Source organism: Lonchura striata, chromosome 5 (assembly GCF_046129695.1).
Source record: "Lonchura striata isolate bLonStr1 chromosome 5, bLonStr1.mat, whole genome shotgun sequence".
NCBI classification, from domain to species: domain Eukaryota; kingdom Metazoa; phylum Chordata; class Aves; order Passeriformes; family Estrildidae; genus Lonchura; species Lonchura striata.
Genome location: NC_134607.1, coordinates 7,585,453 through 7,607,068, shown reverse-complemented (window position 1 = coordinate 7,607,068; position 21,616 = coordinate 7,585,453). Strand labels below are relative to the sequence as shown.

General features: G+C 39.8%; 1 protein-coding gene across 2 annotated transcripts in view; it reads left to right on the top strand.

Moving 5' to 3' along the window:
- The window catches only part of PDE3A (phosphodiesterase 3A), a 235,047-nt gene extending 220,654 nt beyond the window's left edge, over positions 1 to 14,393 (top strand). For both annotated transcript variants that reach the window (XM_077783258.1, XM_021535129.3), the window contains 2 exons: positions 2,316 to 2,556; positions 5,717 to 14,393. In XM_077783258.1, coding sequence (XP_077639384.1) covers positions 2,316 to 2,556; positions 5,717 to 5,964 — 489 coding nt within the window. In that variant the 3' untranslated portion in view covers positions 5,965 to 14,393. The remainder of the gene's footprint in view (positions 1 to 2,315; positions 2,557 to 5,716) is intronic.
- The last annotated feature ends 7,223 nt before the right edge of the window (positions 14,394 to 21,616 follow it).

Here is a 21,616-nt window from a genome sequence, read left to right as displayed (position 1 = left end):
AGATTGGGGAAAAAATATCCAACCAGGATTTGCTGCTACCTTCTGGAGTATGTAAAGAGACAGGGAAAGGGACATAATTCAGGCATTGACTTGAAGCTTCTTCGTTTCTTTCAAATCTCCCAAGAAAAAAAGGAAGTAAAATGAACCGTACCTATAGTATGAATATAGCTAGTTCCATCTTTGTTTTCATTTTTTTTCTTAAACAAAGAGAGGATGTCCCAAAACAACCTTCATGCCCCAAATTTTCTTTCAGGGAATGCTTTTCTCCTTCATTAGAACTCTTCCAACAAACTGTACTTGACAGTTCTACTGATGATCATAGCTTATGTGGATGTCTAGTGCATGCAGACAGAAGCAGTTCATCAGATGTAGAATATGGCTTTGCTTTTTTCCAATAAAAGTTATATCAGACCCAATATATTCATCTCAGCAAAGCCTTGGAGAGTGAATCAGGCTTGTGAGGATACACATGTGGGAAGAGATTGTGTTATCTGTTCCACAGTATGAACCTGTGTTATTTTCCATCATTCAGAAATGGGATCCAGATAAGAGAACATTCTCTTTCTTGGGCTTGCTTTTAGCATTAAGGAGGATAAGTTAGATTCTCAGTTTCTTTTGTCTCTATTAAAAGCTGTTTTTCTTTAATGTAATATGCTACAAGAGGTGTATCAAACCATGCTTACCATGCTTTTGAGCATTAGATTTTTTCTGTGACTGGAAAAGTATTCATATTCTCATTTCTAAAAAAGAGAATTTTATGGGAAGTTTGTATTTCCCTGGACGTATTATCAAAAAGCACACATATGTGAAGTCAGCCTATGCAGTGAAAATCATTAAATATCTTTGTTCCAATAAAAACCAATTCCTTTCAAGAATTTCACTCCCATAAAAATAAAAACTGCTTATTAAAAATGTGTTGTTTCAAAATCCTGTGTCATATTGTTGCAGGATGTTTTCTTCTCTTAACATGTCCAGCATAATTATTTGAAGACAGAATAGACATATTAGAATAAAAAAAAAACACACTGCAAAATGTTTCACATAATAAATCATGTTTTAACAGAACAATAAAAAAAATTTGTAAACACTTCAACAGTTAACATTTCTCCCAGTTCACAGCTAGGACATCTCAGATATGTTTCTGTAAAGAAAAGCAAGCTGTCACCTCTTCTTAATTTGCTTGCTATTTCAAGAATGTATGGCATTTTTCAGTGTTTTATCAACACAAATATTTTGTTTTTTAATGATTGCACATAACATTTCAGGGTTGATTATTATAAAACTAGCAAACAAAACACAAGGAAATGAGATATTTGCTGTACAGACTCCAAAATTTAGCTCTCATTTTTTGGCCTTCAGCAAATACAGATACAGGCAGGGTGTTGGTCAGCTGTGAAGACCATTACTTTTGAAAAAAATTACATTATGAGGAGATAAATATAAGCAAACATAATGAAAACTGAAAATACATCTCCAAATTCTAACATATATCCCATAATATAGAACTCTGTACTGTATTACAGTGTTCAATTACATATCAGGCTTGATTAGGGAGGCTGGATATTCTTTGGGAGGGAGATGGCATCTGGTCCTGTCATGTCTGCTCAGCTGAAAGCTCACTGATATCACCAGAAGCTTTACTGTGATCAGGAATTGAGTATATCAGATTTGGCTCTGCAGTGAAGTTTTACTTTATTTTACATCATGAGAAGAGAGGAAAAAAAAATCTCATCTTATGCTTCCCTCTCTCCCCTGAGAAAGCTTCATAGGAAAGATTTACTGGTTTTGAGCAAATGAATGTCATATATTGCTTTAATTGAGATCATTCTAATAGTCACAGGAAACATATATTTATGACCCAAAGCCAAAAGGACATCTCCAGGTTACTTTTAATTAGGATGAAATCAATAACAAAACTAGTCTGGTGAGACAGCCCTGTCTTGTAGAAGTTGTCTTATTCCCTGTAAACAAGGTTGTTGTGAACTAGCAATCACAAAGAAATGAAATAACAATTTTCAAGTTTTCACACAGTGCAAAGTTCAGGGCTAGGGGCATAGTTCTGCAGGATCATTGTTAAATTCTACCTTGTTAAATTCAGGTTATTGCTAGTGGGTTTGTGTCAGCTCCTACGAGCAAAGAGCTGTAACTGTGCCCATCTGACACAATGGCACTGTGACAATGATCTAAGAGCCAGGCTGGCATTTAGATGTTGTCCTTTCAGCATTTTTAATTGGCTGGATATGCTTTACTCCTTTTTGTGGCATGGTTTTGTTTCATTTAGCTCAGAGAAATTACGGCTGTTTTTTCCTCTCCAGGGTGATGAAGAGGCCAGCCTGGGCCTGCCCATCAGCCCTTTCATGGACCGCTCTGCTCCCCAGCTGGCACACCTCCAGGAATCCTTCATCACTCACATCGTGGGACCACTCTGTAACTCCTATGATTCAGCAGGGCTGATGCCAGGAAAATGGATAGAAGAGAGTGACGAGTCAGGAGACACTGATGAGCAAGAAGAGGAGGAAACAGCAGAAATGGAAACTTGTGAAAATGCCGAATCCAGTAAGTGGTTGACACTTCCATTTTCCATCAAATCAAGTTCTGTGTTGTGACTAAGCAGAGAGAGGCTGTGAGTTGGCCAGGTTCAGCATGGGCCTCCTCCAGAGTGACAGTGAGTCCTTGATGTCCTTTGGTGTCCTTGGCGAGGCTGTAGCCACTTACATTGTGAATGGAGATGCTCCATGGTTTCAGCACAATAAGTGTGGTTCATATCTACCACTTATTTCTGCCTTAGTTGGGGTTTCTGGTGGTAGATCGCCTGTACATGAGGGCTTTCTAGACTCTTTCAGGACTGGTGTTGATAAGACTGTAGGAATTTCAGTTGAAAAAGGGATGTTTGGGAGAAGATTTTTCAAGGAAAACACTCAGCATTTCCATGAGTTAACATGACAAACAAGAATAATAGAATGAGGATCTGAAATGCTGATGCAGTAAAGGAGTTTTTAATGATGAAATCATTTTACTGCAAATCTCTTCAAGGTAACATGGAGAAGAGTCGAAAGAGAATTGGCACTGAGCATTGCTGTGTTGTGTGCTGGGAGCTGCATCACTTGGCTAACCAGTAACCAAAGCTCATATTCTTCTGCCTCTCCTCTAGAAAGGCAACACTGACAATATTTGCTGTATTGAGTTGAAAATTTTTTACCTTGAAAGGAGATTTTAGCCACTTGTGGAAGTGATTTTTAAGAGAAAACACTGCAGGTGTAGACCTCTTTGTTTTATCATTTTAATCTTGCATTACCTTTTTCTTTCTTTTAGGTTCTTTCTCCCTCTGAATTTTCTACTACTGTTCCTTTATTTCCCTCCTCTGAGTTATCTTTCTCTCTGTCCCCTGTATCCAGAAGTTTTAGGAAACAGCAGTCAAAAGTGCACTCACGAAATACCAATACTTTTTCACTCAACAGCCTCACTTTTTCTGTTCTTTCCCACATATGTTCTTTCATGCCCTGCCTGGGTATCACCCCTGTTTTCTGTTGGGAAAGCTGACAAAGATTTGATGAGTGCAGTAAGTCACTTATGGATGTGGAACTAAAATTTATGTCTCTTGATGTGCAGAATTAACCTTTTATCTCTAGTAAGATTCAGAGGTAAACAGTTTGTATTTTAGAAGTAATTGCTATTTTTCACACACACACACACGCACACACACTCTTGCACATATTTTAGGTTTGGCACGTTCACATGCACAAAAAAGTCTTGTAGAGAATGGTAAACATCAAATAATGTAACACACAAGGGTTAATCTGATCCTTATGATCTCCTTATGATCTATCAGTTCTGTAACAGGCAGAGCCACATGTTTGTGGCAGATTGGCCTTTATGGAAATGCCTGCTAGGAGGAAATGTATGGAACTGGTGATTAACCCAAAGCCTGAAACTGATACTGCTGTGTTAACAAAAAAATATGAATTATGTTCTCATATATCCATGATGTCTGTAACCTTACTCTGAAATCCTTGGTTCCCTTTCATTTAGTATCTCTATTCACTTATCTTATGTATCAGCATTAGTGGAGTCAAATAATGCTGTTTTCAGGTTAAAAGCACTGATCATTATTAACCTTTTTCACATTGCAAACAGACTGATTTTAGTGGTCTTCTGTTTTCTTTTTTACCCTGTTCTAGTACCTTAATAGTACTAGACCTGGTGTTTTTACTATGGTTTGAAAACTGTGGTTTTCAAAGCTTTAAAAATTAATGTATCAGAAGTTTTGAAATATTCAAATATTCAATGAAACAATAAAAGGCTGAGATATCAGATGCACAGACATTAAGACTGGTATACATGTTGATAAAGATGTTTTGATGACAACGCCTTTGAGGCAGATAGAAATATAATTGTGGCAGAAAACACTTCATCTAGGTCCTGATAATTCACGGAAACAGTTGAGATCAATTTAAGGCTATAACCTTGAAGTAGCTTTAAATAATTTTTTTTTTACTATACAGGAGCGCGTACTTTCCCTGAAAGTCTTATGCAAGTATAAGAAGTAAACAGACTCAGTCTTTAGTGATTCAGACACATTTGAACACCACAGCAAGTGTCTGCAGAGAGCAGCAAGATGTGGGGTCGCCTGGGAAACCCAGGAGAGAATGTCCTGCTGTAGCATTGGCAGCTTAGGGGCTTCTTATTAGTGCTAAACCTGAAGGTTTCCTACAGGGAACCAAGGGTTTTCTAATGAAGGATTGAATTGGATTTGGTCTGTGCTCAGTGAAAAGCTCTTTGTTTCCAGTTCAAAAGCTTCAAGAGCTAAACATTTTGGATCCTGACACAGACATACTTTAGGCAACCTGCAAATACTAATCCACGCAAATTTATTTGGTGCAAAATATTCCTCTACGTCACCTTCTTTAAAGAGAAATCAGCAGTTGTCTTTGGAGGGGTTATTATTTCAGTTCTGTCATGGCCATTGTCACTGCTAATGACCAGAAAAATTTTTCAAACTTTGTATTGCTAAGGAGTTAAGAATCTGTGTTGGACAGGGTATATTGACAGGGAAAAAACACCCTTCAGACAGCAAAACACTTGTAGTGTCAGCTGTGTCAGGAGCCGTGAGAACCACCAGGGACAAAACCACTTTATAGGCTGAGAGCAGGGCCCTGATGCTTCAAAACCGAAGAGAAGCAAGTTCTCTGTGATAGTATTTGGCTGTATGAGTGCTTCTTTAGTGCTCAGGCTGGTGCCAGAGCAATGTTGTGCTTAAGCTTTAAGGTCATCTCCACCACGATGGTGGAGTGATGGGTGACTTTGAAAATGCAACATAGGAAAACAAAAATCAGGATTTTTTTTTCCAAGGACAAGCACAGTGCACAGAATTGAAAGTGTGATGATCAGAGTCTTTAAGAACTTGATGTAAAATGAGCAGAAACAGCTCAGCAATGTGTTTTATGCATAATCACTCAAAGGCTAGATAGCTCTGTAAGCAACTGAGTCAGGCACAACATGCAGCCTTGGGATACAATGAAGCTGGGGATAAAACTGTGCAGGAAACCAGTTTGCTTTCCCCAGAATCTGGAGAGGCACAGCTTCCTGAATTTTAACACTGTTCAAATGTTGGGGTTTAAAAATCTGTCATAGCACACTCTGTCTGCTTCCGGTGCCTTCAGTTGCTTTTCCTTCTCCAGTAGAAACCAGTACGCTAATGTCACATGGTGTTTTACAGGAAAGAAGAAGTTCAAGAGGAGGAAAATCTACTGCCAGATCACTCAGCACCTGCTTCAGAACCACAAGATGTGGCAGAAAGTGATTGAGGATGAGGAGAGGTTAGCCGGGTCAGAGAAGCAAGGTACAGAGCAATCCCCACTGCACCAATCTTCAGAACAAATCCAGGCCATCAGGGAGGAGGAGGAGGAGAAAGGGAAGTCCAAGAAGGATGAAGAGGAGAACACAACTGTAGAACCAAACCAATGACAATATTTACAGCAGTATTTTAAGACAGATTGACTCGTGCACAGACTCTTTCTCAAGCCAGCACAGCATTTAGACACAACACTGTAGAAGTATGGGATAATGCACCTACAGCTGTTTAATTTGTTTCTCTTTCCTTTTTATGGTGAGGTACATTGTTTAAACTCCTATGCTCAAGGAAGCTTTCACACTGCAACACCGGCTTTACAGACTTTCTTTGAAGAGATTTGGGGGTGGGTGGAATTATATAAATATATATATATATATAGCCAGGGTTATTGGCTGCACACTTCAGCAAAATACATTTAATGATATATTATGGTCACTGTGATATTTACAGGAGAAAGTTATCTGAGCAAATGCTGCTTCTGAAGCACATTTGCAGTTAACAGTAAGGTACCAGTTAAGTAGCTTTTTGCTCTTAATGCTGAGGGATAAAAGTTCCAAAGCTTTATATGAATGCTGATATATCCTGCCAACACATATGTGTGAGTGAGGGGGTGTTTGCAAGTGTGAGTGGATGTGATGAAATACAGCATGGTCTGAGTTCTTACCACACTAGCTGTAGCACACGTCCCAGCACACCACAACAAACAGAAGGCCAGAATTGTAAAGAATTCGTGCCTGCAAGGGAACAATTTTGGGGAGCTTTGCTTTCCCATAGCCCTCCACTCCCAGTTGCACTCCAGCTGCGGGCAGCCTCCATCCAGCAGCAGCCCAGGCGCTGCTCTGTTCCCTACCCAGCTGTGCTGGCATCACCTCTTCCTCCTCCTCCTCGGCAGCCCCTGGACTGCTGGCAAAGGGGATGTGCCAGGAGGGCTGTTTGCAAAGGGGGAATGCATGGCACAGCAATCCGTGCCCCTGGAGGAGGCTGGCCCTGCCTGTACCTGTGCAAGGTGAGCGGCGGTGCAGGGCCGCGCGTGCGTTTGGGCAGGAGAACGTGGGGGCACACCGTCCTCTTCTGCCCTCACCCCTGCCTCTGGGTGGCCAAATGTGTCATTTGAGTACAAAGCTAAACTGCTGGGAGACAAAGGAAAGGAGTGTGAGGGCCAGGGCATTCCCCAGAAGAAGGCAAAGGATGCCTCAGGAGCTGCAGGGGACAGTCCTGCGTGGGCTGGGCACTCGGTGTCCCAGGATCTGCTCACCTGGCTTTTCAGTGTGAGGTGCTGCATGGGAGCAGTTTGTTGCTGGCATTCTGCTTAGGAGCAGCATGTTTGATCCCACCCATATATTTTTCCTTCTTTCTTCTTTTTTTTATTTTTTTTAACCGAAAGAAAAAGATCGGGCTTGTAAGAACAGCAGATCTTTTTTGTTGTTGTTCTGTTCATTTGTTTTCTCTGTTGTTTATGCTGTGAGCCAAATGTCTATTTAAAAGGTTGGATATTCACTTTCAATATTTTATTTCACAATATATTTGTCAATTATTAGCAATCTAGATGTAAATATGGAAAAATTTTTATGGGTTCCTGTAGATAATGATATCTTTAAGAAAAAAAAAAAAAAAAGAAAAAGAAAAAAAGGGAAAAGTTGTTTTGTAAAGATAATTTTTTAAAAAATAAATACAAAAACATTTTTATACAGTGTAGCCATTTCCAAACCCCACAAAGTCTTGAGTAATCTGTATGGACCCTTCTGGGAAGCCAGGGGTCTACAGGATCAAGGCTTTAAAATATTAATGCTCTTGGGGACTGGCAGCACCAAACAATACCCCACAACTTAGAGAATTGTTCCCACAGAAAGTTATATATATAAACTTCAGTATCTCTCAGAACTCCTTCAATTATGTATGCTTTTTCTACTTTGATTCTGCAGCCCATTACCATGAAGAGGTTTGCTTGTAAGAATAAGATTCCTTGTGAAAGGCAGAGTTTGTAAAAGTCCTTTCTGTGTTGAATTTCTGACATTGCACCCATCACTTTTTGCTATTGTTACACATTCACCACATTTCATCAACCTGTTGACATTTCCCCACAATGTTGGAAAACATTCTCTATAAAAGCCAATCACAGGTGTGTTATCACTTCAGAGCTCCCTCTTGCTTTGCATTTCTGTCAGAATGAGGTTTTGCTCAGAAGAGGATTTGGGGTTTTTGCTGATTGCATTTTCCTGATATTGTCCTGTGCTCCTCTTGCCAGTAGAAAATATATTTGCCTTTCCAGCAGAGTGACTGGCCAGGTTCTGAATGTTCTAATTAGCAGGAATATTTAGGAAATGTTTTCCAGTGAAATCAGGAATGCAATGATCCAAATCACACTGCTATTTTAAAGGGAAAGGACACAGCAGAATTCATTCAAAAGAAAAAAGATGTCTCCAAGATCTTAACAAGTCTCCACCAATTCCAGCTTGCATTGTTTTCATATCTCTTCAGTCACTCTGATCATTTTATTTGGGCTTTTCTTGGTATGCATACCTTTTGGTATGAGAAGGTTTTATTATGCCTCATTCTATAATTTAAAAATTACATTTACAGAGATGCTTTAAAATGTCACATCTCCAAGCACTTCTTTCTCAATTTTCAGTGCATAATCACTGCAATTGGATTTTAATATTGGGGTTTATATTGATTTTGCTGAAAGAGGAAAGAAATTCTATTGCAGCAAGTGTTAGTGGGTACCCAGTTGGTAAAATTATGAAAAAGCATTCAAGAATGAAGCAAAATCCTGTAAGCAGAGTTTCAAATATGCCTCTAAAATGGCACACATAAGGGTTGAGAAAAACTAAGAGTAACTAAGAAAAGTTATCTAAAAATGTGCTGAAATGAAAGCATTATATTTTTCTAGTCATCCTTTTTGATTGCCATTAAGTAAAATTAGTGTCAGCTTCTAATTTGTTTTTCTGCATTGCCAAGGCAGCTGTTAGAAATTGATACACCATTGCTACCCCAGCCTGTTTATGGGAACAGTCATTGAACTGGACCTTTATGGTGAAGAAATTGCTGACGGACTTCAAATGAGAATGATTGTTGTTTTTATTCAAACTAGAAAGAAATTCCAGTGAAGAAACTGAAGTGGCTGTGAGTGCTCAGCTTGGTAAGAGGTGACTTTTCTTCCCACTTCAAATAGTTAGTAATCCAATTTCTGCAGGTGGTCCCTCCTTATGAATCTGATTCTCAGTCTTTGAAGTACCTGTTTGGCAGGCAATGATCAGGAGATCTCCAGGTTGGCTTAGATATAACACAAAAGAAATTACCAGAGAGATTTTATGTCAAGAATGTGAAAAACTTCTTTTTTTGTGTGTGTGCTTTGGGGTTCATAGATAATGAAGCAGGTAGTTTAGAGGGCTTTATAATATTTTCCAGTCCAAAGGAGGCAAAACTTTTCACCTGCAGTTACATCAGCCTTTTGGAAGCAGAAGGTTTTCCACTTTGTGTAGTCCTTTGGTGTTGCAAGCACCAAATAATTCACAGCCTAAGAAATATTTTAGGAAGAAAAAACAAATAAAGTAAAATTAATTGTGTTCAATCAGCAGAATCCTCTTGTTTTAGTTGGGATGTTTACAATGTTGATATATATTTCTGGTGCATACCATATGTAATGCAGTGTGGTAGACACTAAAGAAAGCAACCCCCATTTTAAACAGTGTTTTGCAGTGTCAAACCTAAAGTACTTCAGTTTTCTGTTCTTTAAAAACAAGGGGAGAAAGACTAGATTATTTTTTTTCCATTTGGATGTTTTGTTTTCCCCACTTTAATGGCACTTGGTGTCTGATCCTGTTCCCTTCTAGTCTAGAAGTTTTCCTGAAATACTTTTGCAGTCCTTGCAGCTCCCAGTGCAGTGGACAAAAGGACTCTGTGTGTCAGATAGCAATCACATGTAAACACTTTTGTCCCTATATTGGCACTTTTGTTGATAACTAATAGTGTTTACCATGGAATATAACTTTTCTCCTTACACTTGCGTTGCAGAGGAAACACATGGAAGTAGAGAAGTGTGAAAGCCCCAAACAATTTAATTACATTTTCTTTTAGGGGGAGTGTAAGACATTAGCTTCTAAAGAAACTAAAAACGCTGTGTCTAAAATAGTTTCAAATTTTCAAAAGGCCATAGTTTACTATGCTCTATATTTATGCTCTAATTCTAAAATCTTGGTTTGTTTTTAGCTAATGTGCAGAGCAGTTTGACACTTGTCTCTGAAAATCATCTACTCCCTCCAGTAGGAAGATGGTGTTTGATGAGATGTTGCAAGCTGTGCATCAGAAGTGAGTTGCAACAATCTATGGAAAAGGGATTTTACTATGCTTTTGGCAGGATTTTGGATGGCCTCCATCTGTGAATGAAATCTTTTACACAGAGCTGTGTCCCCAAAGCCCTCCCCATGACATCATGCAGGGTGCTGGTTCTCATAGCAAACGTGGTCATATTATGGCAGGAAATGGTTCCCAGGGAAGATGTAATTTGAGAAGGCTTTTGTTAATAATTCAAGGCTAGTTTTTATCAGTTTTTATTCAACATCACATGTGAACTTCTCTTTGCATCATCATCTGCCTAAAGATGGATTTAGGTCTTTACCATTAGTGTACCACTGTCAGAATTTCTTAAGATCCTGGTGGTCTGAATCTGGAAGAAAATTAAGGCTACAGAGGTTCAAATAGATGCTTTTAAAGGTACCATTTGGCATCTAAGCAAATTTCCCTCCCAAGTCCCATTCTCTGCATTCCATGCTGGACATAAAGTTCATTTGTTTCCTTTAAAAATTCTAAATTTCTGTCACAACCTGAGCCTAGCTGGACTTGGAATCCTAGAGGATTTGGTCAGCTTTCAAAATGAACCCTAAGCATTTTTGAGAGCTTAGCCATGAGTCTAATGCAGCACCAGCTTTGTGGTTGGTGCTGGTTGTTAATGAAGTACTCGTGCAAAGTCCATGCAAGTCCTCCCACAGCTGAGATGTTCCAGCATCTCATGGGAGGAAGGAAGGGTTCAGTTTAAGGATGAGAAGTTGCTGAGCATCCCAGGGCCTCATGGGTAGAAGATTAGACAGAAGCACATTGCCAGAGTGAAGGATACACCTCTCTGCAGGCACTAAGGGCTGCCTGCTCTGCCCAGCCTCAGCCCTGGACGTTGGCACTAGAACTTGGGAATTCCTCAGCTGGCAGCTCAGAGCTGGGGTAATGGGTCCTCGAGTTGATGGGGTTGTACACAGGCAGGAAGGAAGTGAAACCTGCATTTTGTGGGAAGGAGGAAGGGAAATCATAGTCCATTATCAAATAGATTTTATAAAACAAAATTTCTTTTCCTTTTCTTTCAAAAGAATAGGGTATCTGGGAAATTAATTTATGTTTGATGTTGCAATATTAGTCAAAATGATAGCAGTGTTAAAGAGAAGATAATTATTCCCATTAATTAAAGCAGGAGAGTCTTCTTTTTTTCCTGTTTTTCAGTGAATCAACAAGTAAGAACGTCCAGGGATCTTGAAGAACAATGCATGTTAAGTGATTTGGAACAGATGAAAGAATAATAGAAATTAGGTGACAGCTGTCTTAAAAAACATTGGAAGAGCTTGCAATATTACTGACTATTGAAGTTAAACTTTGATTTAGACCAAAATAGCACCAGTACTTTTGAGAGCAATTTAATGTGATAGATCTTTCTTTGAATTTAATCAATTTCTTTTAGCAAAACAACATTTCTCTGCAGGTAAATTCAAAGCAGGGTTTAGCTCCTGCTGTTGTAGATATTGATTCCCAGTGTTGGAGGGAGCAGTGTGAGAATTATTCTCCATTTACAACCTAATTATGATTTATTCAGAAGCCATTAGTGGGATTTTCCTGACAGGCAGGTGTTTTTTTTGATGAAAAATGCATCTCCCCACCTCAGCAAGATGCAGATGTCACCTGAGGTGAGCACCTACCTGAGCTCCTCCGAAGCCTGGGGGCAGAACAGTGCTGGTGTATTTCTGGAGAGTTCCATCTTCACAGTGACAAAAGGCAAGAGCTCGAGCTAGTTAACAACACTTCTCTGATAAAAGTGAAACAGTAAGCATTGTGCAGTCTGAAACCCTGCCAGTGTCACCGAGGTGTGTGATAAGCATTCAAACACACTCAGACATTCCCCTGGGTGCTTTGCTCCTGTGAAACTGCTGGTGAGTTCAGGTAAAGCCAGCTGGCCTTGGGTGTGGTCTGTCAAGCTGAAGGGTGTAGTAAAAAATAATTTTTGACTGAAGTTGTTTAATTCCTCTTGTCAAGGAAAGCTTTGCTTGGTGCAAGAGGAGGGAAAAAAAAAAAAAAAAAAAACAAATATTTCATTTGAGCTTTTCAGGTCGCCAGTCTGTGCCAGTGGTTTCTTGATTCCAAAGCTGTGTGTGCAGTATGTCTGAGATGTGGGAATGGGGCAGCAGAGGAGAATTGTTCTGCCCTGGATGCCATAGGGAGTCTCTGTGCTCTGGGGAGCACCACTGAAACCTGCAGGTGTGAAAAGAGCAGTGAATTAGCTGGGAAAACCCAAATATTCCTGTTTTCTTTGTGGAAGCATAAGGGCAGGTATACAGGACTTTGCCACAGCTGCAAGCCATGTGTCGTTTTATGGCTGACTTCTCTTGTCCTGAGGCAAAACCATGGAAATCAGATCAAATAATAGCTCAGTTTTCAACACTGTCTTCCTCCACCACAGCAAACGCTTATAAACAATTGATGTGAATTAGCAACTGCTCTTTGCTCCTAAGTATTTATTTAAGGGGTTTGGGAGATTTTGGTGGTGCTTTTAATTTTTCTCCTCTGACCCTAGTCATTTTCACCCAAGGCTTTCTTAAAAAAGAATAAAAAATAAAAAAGCTCTGTGATGTGCTCAGAGGGAAAACAGTGAGGGGTTTGCCATGTGTGTACATACTGCTCTAGGTAGAAAGGCTGCTAAAGTCTGTTAAAGCTGATTTTCCATCTCAAAATTCCTGCCTGATCCTGAAACACAACGAAAACCTGTATTTGAATGCAAAATGTTCATTTGTAGGTGTTTGTAAACCTTGATACAGTACTGCAGGTGGTGTCCCAAAAGATCAAACACGATGTTAATTACTGCTCTGTGATGTTGATGATATCTTTAATAGTTCAACCATGTCAGCGTACTTTTGATCATTACTTTTCTAAAGTTAAGTCTTCTTCTCTTGAACAATCAATATCAGATGTTTGCATGATGGAAAGTAATTTAAGTTCACTTTTAAAAAAGCCGTGATTCATACTGTGGGTTACGTTTGTTAACATTTTCACTGATGGGTGGCAGTTTTTTTTTCCTTTTTAGTGCTTTTGATAGAAGAACATCTAGGATATTTTCCAACAAAACCACATATTTTCACCTTTGCCTCCAGTTGTGGAAGAAATACCTTCCAAAAGTAATTCTTTTCCAATACAGTTTGGCCTGTCTGGGTAGCGATATGCAATTATGTATATCACATAGAAGATGTGATTGAAAAAATTAAAAATCCCATTTTGGTAAAGTAATCAAGAAATTAACCTAGCAAGATTACAACCCTTTATAAATTAAAATCTTTGGTGTGCCAATATAATTGAAGGACCAGATTTGAGGGCAAAATTATACGAATTTTTTATTTTAAAATTGACAACAGGCCAGACAATTTTTTTTTTTTTTTTTTTTACTTCAGGGAACACTGAGAAATTTGGTCATTTTACATCCTTTTCTGTGAGAATTGACTCCTGGTCTGGGACCTTGGGGCAAAATTATTTAATGATGCTTATTCAGACTCAGCTACAGTAGCAAGTTTCCACAAATCACTCATGTACTACAAATTTAATACCTCCTTGATTTTTTTTCACTTCAAAAGGTGAGAAAAAAAACGGGGGGAGTGTAATTTTATACGGCTCTATTTGAAAAAGGGTTTTGTGTACCTTTATAATTCTTTTCAAGCAATATTTTAAAAAATAACTGCCAGCCAAAGTGGCAATGCAGAAAAGTGCCATCTTGTTTAGGATTTGTACACACCAGTTTTTAACACAGTGTTCTTTTCACTAAGTACTACATACGTTAATTTATATTTATATATTGTCAATATTGTTGTAACCAAGCTTCTCCTTTCTAAACACTTCAGGAACAAGGCCTTGTATTTTTAGGTGATTTTAATAAACAGAATAATTCTTTTCCTTTCACTAGTATCTTGCACTCAATACATGTAGCAATACTTAATATATTCTCTTCACAAGTATTTGTTAAGTGATTTAGTTAATGGCTGGTAAATGTTTTGTACAAAATAGATTCTGTACAGGAAAAAAAATCTTTTAGATAAACATTATTTATTTTTACTGTTTTGTAAGTTAGACACTATAATGAAGCTCCTTTTTGCCAGAATTACTGGAAGTGCCTCTTGGTAAAATGTATTATACAGTAAATATGTATTCAAAATTATTAGAAATACTTGTCACAAAATGAACAATGTGGATGTTGCAATGTGAAGACAAATGTACAACATAAATATAATTCTGTGGTATCCCGTTGGCTGTGTTTCTTTTTCCTATACTGAACAAAATTGCTTTAGGTGCCCAGCTTTCAGTTTAAGCATCAGACCACAAAGGACTTGTACCCTCTTTAGACTCTGATTCAAATCCAGTGAAAGCTTGTATACACTGAATTACCATTTTAGCTGCCAGCCCTGCTTGGTATGTGTTAGTGACCCGAGCTCATGTTTATTGGTATCTGATTTCCTGGGACTTTTACCTGCAGAATTCTGCACTTTGCTTCAGATTACTAATAAATCCCATGTTAAATCCTTTGTGACTCAACCAATCTGTGGAAAGCCTCATTATAACCATTCTTCTTTAATGATGACCAGTATTTCAGCATCCATCATCAGTGTACTACTCAATACAGTTAATAAGGACCATGCAGATTGAATGTGGTCAGTATGACATGGCAGCATCCAGTCCCAGCAATGCACAGTGACTAATGCTTCCAGAGAACATGAAATGTGTTACCTTAACAGTTTCCCTTCTTAATCATAGAAGTAGTCTGTCAAAGTGGGACATCAGTGAGTGAAATCCATTTTCTTGCCATTACATTGGTAAGTATGCTGTCATTTGTCAGTGTAAAATTTTACAAGTCTTTTATGTGTTCTAGAATTGACATCTAGCTACTATCTTTGCTCACTGGTTATAATTTCAAAAAAGTGTCTCACAGCTGTCAAAAATTTTACCCATTTTTAAAGTTTTATTACCTACTTTGATCAAAGACCTGGAAGATCTTCAGCTAATTGATTTTAAATGGTTGCATAAAAATTATCTTGATCACCCATGTGTTCAAAGCCTCTTTTCCTACAGTGAAAAACTAATAGATTTCAAAATACTCAAGAGTATCAACCACATATCCAGTTTATTTGTCCTCTGGCTAAAATTCTGAATGGAAAAATGTAAGGAAATTTGAAGCAGGCAGTGATTAGGAAGATACAAGTCAGAATCATTGCCAGTAGGGAAAGTGAAATATGTTTTTACCTGTTCCAAGGGAACTGCTTCTAAGCCAGCAGCTGGTCTGTCCCAAACAGTATCTCAATAGCATGTAATTACTTGATGCTAAAATTCACAGAGAGGAATGCAACTGGAGTAGCAAAGAAAAACGTTTGCCTCACTACTTCTCACCACAAAGAGTAGAGGCTACCAAAGTAAGGAATGCACTTGTCTGAAAATCACCAAACTCTCTCTGGAGCTCTTCAAACAACGAGAGGTTCCCATGGGAAGAGCTGAGCAGTAGAACACAGGGCAGAAGCAGTGAATCTGCTAATGAGACCACACATGAGCCTGCCTCTCCTGGGCTTCTGCTGAAACATAAAGGAGGCCATGATGCACAGCCTCAATTAAATGTTGCATTTTCCAGGTGTTCAAATTACTCTCAATTGCTTGATTGGGCAAATCCAGTTGCCTAAAAGCACTTGAAGTGTTTCACTGCAAACACAGTTCTCAGAGAACTATTGGGGCTTTGTTTAGCGATGCTTTCTGTCAATGTGTCTTCAATTATCTCATCAAAATCCTGTGGAAATCAACCTGATGCCACCGTGGGCTCCCCAGATATTGTCAGTGATTAATGCAGGGATGGAAGAGCAAACAACTTTGACAGGAGGGTAACTTGCAGGTGCCACCCTGGCTGATGGAGTCTGTAGCTCTGGGGTGGCCGTATCACACCATCCAAAGGATAATTTTTAAACCATTCCACACTGAATTCCCAGAGACCTGGCATGCTGCAGTGGAAGCTGTCAAAACTATTTTGTTGGACAGCTTCACTGCCAGCAGGTGATAGGAACCTTGCATTAATTCATGAGGAAACATGCAAGTTTTAAGTTTTAGTGAAAGTTCTGATGGCTTGTGTCATGCCCAATGTGGGTTGCCAGTTATAATTGCTGAACAGCCTGGGGTAGACACAGGGAGATTGGTTTGGAAGTCTGATACCGATGAAAGGTTGCTGCAGCAGCTGCTTGTCTTCAGCCAGGAAACACACAGCAGAAGGCTCCTGTTTAATCTACACAACGGCTTCATTTAATGTGCCTTTTGCTGTTGTTGCTGATAAGTTGCTTCCCTTCATAATCCACGTGGTGATTATTTATTACTGTTCTCGCCAAATGCATCATATTCTACAAATTCAACACCTTCAGTGTAATCAGCTCTTCTGCTCAATTCTTGGTACCTTCTCTCTACATTTCTAGGCAAAATCTTTGGGTTTAAACCTACTTCAAAGAACTTTTCATTAAGGCAAGTGCAATGGGATTTTTTTAAAGATTAATGGTATTAATCTCTGGTAGCTGGACAAGTTCCAGTTTCACTTATTACATCTTTATACACAGAAATTCTCCCCAAAGTTCCAGTGGGTGAAAATGCTTCCTACCCTGAAGAATGTCACATCAGTGGATTTTGTTGTACTCCCTCAGAAATAGGTTTCACAGGCCCCTCTGGGATCTTTGCTAAGTGTGGTGCTGTGTAAAAACACAGAGTAATTCTGTTCAAATGTCCTGTTAAAACCTGGCTGACTCTGCCATTTGAGTGGGGTGGGCAGGCAGGGCAGGGGCTGTTGGTGGGTTTTTTTTTTTTTTTTCTTGTTTTTTTTTTTTTTTTTTCTTGTTTCTTTTTTTAACTAACCATTCAGGCAGGGAAACCTCTGAGCGATTTTACCTGATCAGTCACCCTCTGCAAGTGCCTTCAAGGTCATGTACAGCCATTGACCACACTCCTAAACATTGCCTCAGGTACCCAGCACAGAAGAGGTGATACTGTTCTGTGGACAGGATGCAGTAAAGAAAGACCTTTACTGCCACTCCTATTTTTGAAATTTTTTTTTCCTTATGTCTCGTGCAAAGGGCTGAAAATGTAAATATCAGGAATAATTTGCTGAGCACCTCAGAGTAAAGAGACTATTCAGTAGGATCTTTGCATATCCTAATAACAAGAAGTTAGGTCCAAAATATAATTGCAACGTTTTTCTATTATTCTAATATATTGCTTTGCTGCCCTTTGGTAAGAAAACTGCTCTTTGAGAATAGATCTGGAAGTCCTTAGTTGGACAAGAAAGTCCCCAAGGCTGAAATTCCCCAGCCATCCCCAAGAACTTCTAAAAGCCAAAGTGCATTATTTGTCTCTGGTTCTTTGATGTGGAATAGGTACCCAAGGTTTGTTCTGGCAGTGGGTTTCCTACTCATCTATATTCTTACCAAGTCTATTCCTAGGACTGGTAACAAAAAGAAAAGGAAAATTCATGTTGAGAAATTAATAATCCGTAGCAGTAGAGTAGCATAACTAAAGTAATTAAAATTTTATAGGCAATGAAACTAGGATGCCTTATTAGTAAACTGCAAATGTCTTCCCTCTTTCTACCTCTCATTGACTGCAAGCTGCACATTTACAGTACTTGCTGCTGTTGCTCAGGGTTGGAGCATTTATGTGTCAGCAAAAATAAAATAATAAAGGAGTGGTTGGCCAAGTCTCAATGAGAGTGGTTGAAGACTCATTCCACCAAGGGTTTATAAGTAACTTTGCTTTGCAGCACAATATTAAGGGTTTCAAATGTATTCTCTGTTGGACTGTAGGAATCACTTAAATTCAGATTTAAGTTAATATTTATATGTTTTGGGATGCATTTTTAAACAGTGTTTTCCTTCTAGCAGATGAAAAGGCCTTCTGTTGGAATACTTTTTTTTTAAATGTCTTTTAGGAAGGAAGACATTTCATGTTTCCAAAGCCTGGCCCACAAATCTGCTGTGTTGTCAGTGTAATGGTGGGTCTATATATGATTATGCTTGTCACAGCTATTCACTCTGGCTAGACAAGGCTTTGTAAATATAATTAATTTAACCTGTGCTTCAGAAATGAAGGTGGTCTGGCTTCTAATTTCCTGTAACTAATGCAAAGTAGGAATGTAAAGAAAACAGACCTCAAGGAACAAGCTTCAGTCTGGTTCTTTGTCCTATACCTGCTTTAAAGGATTTTTTTTTTCAATTACAGAATAAGTATACATAAGTAGGCAAATTTTTTTAGGACTATAGAAAAGCCAAACCTTGCTTGTCTGGTTGATTGTCTAGCAAGCTTCCAATGGGTTTTGTGTCACTGTGCTGTGGGAGGCACTGAAAAGTGACAAGCAAGGGGTGTCATGTCCAGTATTATAATTGGTAGTGATTTGTTTCTCATGTCTCAGTCCTTGGTACTAAGTTTTGGTAGGTGATGTACTGCATTGCCTTTCCATGTGAGATCCATGGCCTGCAAGACCTAGAAGACTAAGAAATTCCTACCTGGACGAGACTTTCTGGCAGGTTAACTTACTGAATTTTGGGGAGGATCTGGAATTAATTTACTCTGAGCATCTTGAAAAGCATCGTAGAGGACATAAGTATGGCCATTTCTGAGGAATTGCTATGATTATTTCATAAAGAAATGGTGACGCTCTTCTGGAGTGTTAGAAAATTTTCCATAATGGAAAATACCTCCCCAAGTGGTTTTGGGGAAGTTCCAGTTAAGATACCATCACCTATAAAGAAGCCAGAGACGATTCTGTAACAAAATTTCAGTATAAAACCAACTGTGGTAAAAACCTGATACTGAGGTTTCACAGTGAACCAAAATCCAGGAAAAATGAGAGGATTCCATTAAATCTTGTGGGCCCTGTTCTTCAAAGCACTGCTGCTTTCTAAAGGACATAAAACCAGGCTGTAGGTATTTTTTCTGGGAGTGTAGAAGACAAGGCTCTGATGCTTATCAATACAATTTGTAGCATAATAAAGTTTTGGAGGATTATGGGATTAAGGGATTTTTATAACAAATTTAGGAATCTGATAATGAAACTTCACTTGTTTTAAAGGACAGTGTGGTAAAGGTTACCAGTGGCAGAATAACTGGAATCTATGTCAGAAATCTTTGACAGCAACAAGGTCAGCAATGAAGATTAAAAGTCATGCAAAGCTAGTACAGATCTTGTATTCTGGAAACTCAGTTTTCCTAATAATTGAAGGAAATGGCCAGGAAGCTGTTCTCTTAAAGAGGCTGAAAGAGCTCATAATCACTAAGTCTCCTAATCACTAATTACTGTGGAATACTAGGCACCCTGATATCTCTTAGAAAAGAGGAAAATAGGTTTCCAAGTTTCCAAACCAAAGAAGGATACAAAACACTTTAAAGTAAAAAACGCGAATTACGTGTAGTGTAATAAAATTCCAGCCACATTAAGAGCCCAAAATGGAGAAATAGCAAAGGGAAGGATAATAATTTGTATTAAATCTAGGAAAGCAGAAGTCTGCTCTGTGTTTGGCTGTGTGAGTGAGGTTTTAGCTGCCATGGGAACCTGCTGTACTGCACAGGGTGGGAGGGAATAAGAAGGGAAAAGGAAGAAGAATTTTTAAAATTAATACTTTTTCTGTTTGTATAATCAAAGCCTACAGGGTAGCGGAAGACAGAATTTACAACCTCTCTCAGCTCAACAAACTACAGAGGGAGCTAGTCACGTTTACCCAAACTTAAAAAAAAAAGTTTCAGCAGCTATGACCTTGTGACAGGAAAAAATTCAGGGTGGGAATGAAGTCTTCAAATTTTTTCTTTCCTTTCCTTATGGCAAGGGACTTGACTGACTCTTCCACACAATTCCATCCTTCCCCTTAATGGATCTTTCCCCTGTTGTTTTTGTTGGGTTTTTTCCCATGTTGATAGGGACATTGCCCTGTGGATTTTGGGACCAGGGACTGGATAAGAAGTCTTTGTGAATCTCCCGTTCACCCTCCAGCCCGTCTTCTCTCACGCATTCCCCATTTTCTTTTTTTTTCTTTTCCTCCCCCAAGTCCATTCCCCCTTGAATTCTTCTGTTTCCTGGAATTAAGCAATTAATAAGATCAGAGATTTGGGGTTTTTTTTTCCTCTCCACAAAGCTTTGTCACGTGCCTCATCAAACTTACAGCAACTTGCAAAGAAAAATACCCCCTGGGAGCTATGTAGATGCTCTTCATGATTCCCATCGAGGGCACCCAGCCTCTCTGCTTTCTTGGTGTGCCCAGTGTCCTGGAATTGATAGGAGGGGACAGAGGAAGAAAAACCTGAGGAGGTGGGGGAGGAGGATGGGGGGCAGACAAACAGCAAACGCTCAGACAAAACAAGAGACAAAACAAGTTCCTCTACCCGTATTCTCTTCCTTTGTCTACCTCCAGTATAAGATGGACATCCACAGACAGGGTCATTTCTAAGAGGAGGTTTTCCCCTCCAGTTTTTCCCCCCTTCTAAGCTGGGACCAGTGCCTGCGTGTGCAAGTGTGGGTTTCAATAAGCAGTAGAGGAAGCTTACCTATGAAAACTGGTAGGCACCATCTCTGGGGATTCCTGCTTCCAGGTAAGATTTGGCTTTTCTTTTTCTCTTTGTTGCTTCACTTTTCTTAGAGGATGTCTTTTAGCTGGGCTCATGGGTGAACAGCCTTCTGTGTCCACCCAGTGCAGCTCCTGTGCCTGTGGGCTGCCACACAGCCAAGGCTAAGGAGGCTTACTGCAGGGTGGAGGAGTTTCCAGAGGGGGGAAGGATGTTTTCTCATTGCCTGCACTTTGGATGAGTGAAGGGGCACTTCTGGAGGTGTCTTAGCCTGCTGAATGCATGCTCAGGGGCAGGTCTGTGCCTGGAACTGACCACCAGGCACAGGTCCACATGCCAGCCCTGGGGACGGTGAGTGCTATTGCCACCCAGGCTGTGTCACAGGTGAGCCACCGGGCGTGCTCTTGGTGGGATGGACAGCAGGGCCACCAGAGAGGGCTGCCACAGCCCAGGCAGCTGGAGGCAGGGGTGGGAGGAGGGGTCTGAGCCTCAGCTGTGGGCTCAGAAGACAGTCGGGGACAAGGTGTGAGCATGGCCAGCAGCAGCTGTCCTTCAGGCAGGCTGTCACCCACCTGGGCTTGCCCAGTTGTTACAGCTGTGGTGCAGCACAGCTGGAGAGCTGCAGTGGATGGTCATAAACTCGTCAGAAGGTACAGGCACAGAGGGAGAGGCAGTGGGGTGGCCCTGTACATAAGGGAGGGTTTTGATTTTCCAGAGCTTAATGACAGCAACAACAGGGACAGCTGCTTGTGGGAAGGAGTCAGTGGAAAGGCCAGCAAGGCAGATGTCATGGTGGGAGTCCGCTAGAAATGCAGCACACAGAGAGGAAGTGGGGTCCAGGAGGTTTAATTATGGGGTCTTATTAGGTCTTTATTAGGAGGTTCCTGCTGTGTGGGGAAGAAAATT